The following is a 4105-nucleotide window of genomic DNA, read 5'->3' on the forward strand; positions in this document are numbered from 1 at the left end:
CGTATATTGTTAGAGAGAGCCAGTTGTACAATAAACATTCAGAAGTCTGTCTCACCTTCAGACTCTTTTTTAACACATCGTCTCACCATCAGGATCAAAACCAGCAGCAGTGGAACCACAACAATGATGGATGGAAGAGAAAGAAGCAGATAGAAAAGAGACTGGGAAGATGGAGGAAGAGGAGGAGGAGAAGAAAGAAGAGATAGAGGAGGAGGAGTATTTCCAGTGGGGTCAGTGGTTGATGATTTATCTAAGATAAAAATATATGCATCAAATGACCACAAGAGTACCATTGACTTAAAAGACTGATGTTTATCCTTCTGACCTTCAACAGAGATCCAGCTGGATGGAGACTCTCCATGACCACTGATGTTACACTTGTAGAGGCCTTCATCAGAGCTGGTCACATGGTGGAGGGTCATGTGACCTTTGGACTCAGTCCTGATGAGGGAGTCACCTTTATAGAAAGCAGCTGGGAGGTTGGAATGGGTCTTATTCCTACAGCTCAGAGTGACGTCATCTCCCTCCATCACAGGGAGGACAGGACTCTGCAGGATCACTGATCCACCTCAACACAGAGACAAACTACAGCATTTCATCCATTTCCACACAGCTTCATCAACACTAACCCCACAGACTGATCTTACCAGTGACAGTGAGCTGGATGCTGCTGCTGGCTGCTCCCTCTCTGGACGACCCACACCAGTAAACTCCACTGTCCTCTGGGATCAAGTCGTAGATCTTACAGGTAGAACCAGCTGGTTTCCCCCATCTATCTCCACACTGAGTCCTGGTTCTTCTGGTTGTGTTCCTCCATACAGTCCATCCAGCAGAGCTGCTGTTCTCACAGCTCAGAGATACAGAGTCATCTTTAAAGAACTGAGATCTGCTGGGACTCACAGTCAGACCAGCTGGGAGGACTGGGACGTGAAAATACATGGATTAAATTATTGATAAAATGATGTTTATTAATCAGAATATTGATTTTAGTTTAATGTTAAAAGAAATGAACCAACCTTCATTTATTATACAGCAAAGCAGCAAACAGGAAACTGAGGAGAAATTAAACGCCTTTGTTACAGTTTTTAAACGAGAATTTTAATTGCCAAAGTTTATTCTATTTTTCATAATTCTGATATTCCATCTCTCTTTCATGTTGATATCAGTAAATTTTAGCTTTGTGCCTTAAAGCCAATCCTGTGTTACTACGAGTTAAAAAGAGGGAAGTAAAGTAATTTATCTTTCCTTGAATTCAGACTTTTTGGCCAAAGGCTTTGTCTCAGGTCATAACAGAGCAAACAGTTAATTTACTTTAAACAGCAGCTTTTTTACTCACAGAGCAGAAACTGAAGAGATGTTTCCATCATGGCGTCACTTCACGATCTGATCACTGATCGTTTCCTGCTGGAGCCTCAGAAAAAAAAAGCCCGCCTTCTTCCTGTAAAGAGAAATATATCGTTGGTTCCTCTTTTTTTCTAACGTATAAATGTATTTTTCATTATTAAAGGCTAGAAAAATAAGCCGGCAACAGAAAATTGCCCCTGGCCCCATTTGACCTGTGTACACGTGTCAAGATGCTGTGGATATGCCTGGGCTGGATGCTGCCTTTTCCTCAGATGGTGGCTGAAGAGCGGGGAGGCGCCGCTCGCATGTGATCTGCTCGCAGCAGGCATGGTAGGAGGCTGTTAGCACCTTATTACCTGCGTCTTTCTAAGTCTGAAGAAAATCGTTAACCGTTGTTTCCCAGATTGAACCCGCTCTGGAGAACCCCCAAGACAGCCTCTAATCATCCTCGCAAGTCCCGACATCCTCAGTGCTCCGACCAGCTGACAGCCTTCCCGCCGCACAGATTCTGCTCGCTCTTCGGACTCAGTCACTCCATCAGTCAGCCACCACAGACACCGATCACCAGGAATCGCCCCGGAGCAACAGTCACGCTTGGCAGCCTCCACCCCTGCTGCAAGCAACGGCTCTCTCCCAGCCTCAATAGGAGCCGATCACTCCCCAAGGGCGAAACCCACCCACTCTCGCCGTTTCAGACCACCGCCTTTCCCGCTTTGCTCCTGTTGCATTGGCCGCTGATACCATTCATTAAAGCATATTAGCTTACAGTTGAAACAGAGATGACTCTAGAAAAGGAAAGAAAATATCCCTCAATTGTCTGATTGTCTGAACTGAGGGTACACAAGGGAAACCACAACTGAGCTCTAACAAGGTGCACAAAGAACTAAAAATCCTTTTGGTTTAACAGTAAAGCTAAAGTTAGTATGCTGTTTCCTCTCTTTGGTATTTCCTTTTTATTTTTGGTCATGAAATATTCTGCTAATGAGTTGAAGGTTTGGGGTCTGGTTAAACTATTAAGGATTCACACATTATCTAGTTCTGATAAATTACATGGTTGGCTGACCTGAGGTAGTTTAGGAAGGTAAAATAAAACTAGTGGGTGGGCTATGCATATCTTTATATTTTCCATGAAACCAATTAGAACAAAGGTCATCTGACTGATAATAAAACATACCAAAACCTGCAGGAGCGCAGATTGAAAAGATAAGGCAAACATGGCTCCCTTATGTAGAAGTTGGTACTGAGTGTGCTCACTGCTCCATGGAGGATAATGTTGCACATTATTAGAAAAAAAAATAGAAAAAAAGCATAATTTTAGCTCAGCTTTAAAGGGGAAGAGGAGGAGGGCTGATTTAGCCTCTATTGGTTTACTAACAACTGACCTGTGACATGCATTAAAGTAGAAACATCCTGTAAAGTACAAAAAGTACCTGACTTAACAGCTGTGCTGATATAATCACCACAATTTCACAAAGCAGGATTAGTAGTTACGCAGAAAAGTAATGGATTAAATTCTGACATACCCTGGCTTTTCCATTTCAGAACTTTTGGAAACTGCTACTCAGCTGTCGTGGGAAAAAAGTATTCAACTATTCATCCTAGTTAAATAAACGGAGATCGATGGATTTCACTCAGTCGGCACATTTATTAATATCTTTGCAAAGAGAGAACAGTCATCATGGCACAGCATTCTGCTCTGTTCTGATCTGGGCAGGGTTCGTTCCCCCCTAGTTACAACAATCGAAAGCAGTCAGAGTCATAACAAATTACACACACTTTGCTTAACAGTAACATGTTATGAAGAAACCTTGAGAAAGAATCTGGATTGTTATGGGAAGAAGCTATGTCTGGTCTACAAACAACATTCTGCAGGGAATGGTGTGGCCTTGAGAGAGAAACAGACTAAGTGAAAACTTTTATAGTGAGTAAATATGAATATTAATATATAATTAGAGAAAGATATAAATTTTCCCACAACATCAGCAAAATTCTGAAAACAAATGGCTCTTGAAGTGTCATATTGTTCTAACACACAGCTAGTAGGGCATCTGTTCATAAACAATATATAACAGCTAAAATAATATCTGATTAAATAAGATATTTACCACCCCTACCAGGGAGGGCAATAAACATCTTAAAGTATCAGAAATATAAATTTCCAGCTGGCTGGGAATTGGATTTATTATAAAATCACAACATAATTATGGCATTTCAGCCTTAGGTGGCATTGAATATAAATCACTGTTGTTGGAGTGGCCCAGAGTATTTCCTAATTTTAAACTAAGATCAGAGTGATCATACCTAAGAGAGTGGTGACACTGCCATAGACTTTTATTGATAGAATGGGGATCCTGCAGTCATAGTTAAACTTTCCATACTAAAGTCATCAGTGATGTTTCATGTAATCCATCCATCCATCCATTCATCCATCCATCCATCCATCCATCCATCCATCCATCCATCCATCCATCCATCCATCAGTTTTTAGGTGAAAGGCAGGATACATGATGGACAGTTTGGCAGTCATTCTCAAGACATTGATGTATTTGTTGTAAAATATTGCCAATAGGACCAAAGACCAAATTAATGCTCTGAATCACACACCTCATTTTGTTGTGAGCTGAACAAAGGCCCAGGTTCTAGAAGCAGCTAATTGAAATGATGTGCTGCGAGGGGTCGCCCTCCTAGATAGCCCTTAAGTACCTTCCTCGATTTCAAAGCCCATCAAATCCCTCTGCTTTTGGATCAGACTGATCTAAGA

General features: G+C 41.6%; 1 protein-coding gene across 1 annotated transcript; it reads right to left on the reverse strand.

Moving 5' to 3' along the window:
• Nucleotides 1–246: 246 nt before the first annotated feature.
• LOC107104949 (low affinity immunoglobulin gamma Fc region receptor II-like) lies at nucleotides 247–1418 on the reverse strand. Its single transcript, XM_015405063.1, has 5 exons — nucleotides 1337–1418; nucleotides 1017–1052; nucleotides 648–920; nucleotides 307–568; nucleotides 247–250 (listed from the first exon to the last, which is right to left on the reverse strand). Exons 1-5 carry the CDS (start codon nucleotides 1365–1367, stop codon nucleotides 247–249), a joined length of 606 nt encoding a protein of 201 aa, XP_015260549.1. The 5' UTR covers nucleotides 1368–1418.
• Nucleotides 1419–4105: the final 2687 nt, after the last annotated feature.

This window comes from Cyprinodon variegatus, unplaced genomic scaffold (genome assembly GCF_000732505.1).
Source record: "Cyprinodon variegatus isolate N-32 unplaced genomic scaffold, C_variegatus-1.0 Scaffold1972, whole genome shotgun sequence".
NCBI lineage: Eukaryota > Metazoa > Chordata > Actinopteri > Cyprinodontiformes > Cyprinodontidae > Cyprinodon > Cyprinodon variegatus.

Bases quoted from the DNA above. Each gene is read 5' to 3' on its own strand.
- LOC107104949 (XM_015405063.1), bottom strand. From the start codon at position 1,367: ATGATGGAAACATCTCTTCAGTTTCTGCTCT. The intron at 1,053-1,336 runs GTGAGTAAAAAA...ATTTCTCCTCAG, and splicing joins ATCTCTTCAGTTTCTGCTCT to TTTCCTGTTTGCTGCTTTGC. The intron at 569-647 runs GTAAGATCAGTC...CTCTGTGTTGAG, and splicing joins CATCCAGCTCACTGTCACTG to GTGGATCAGTGATCCTGCAG.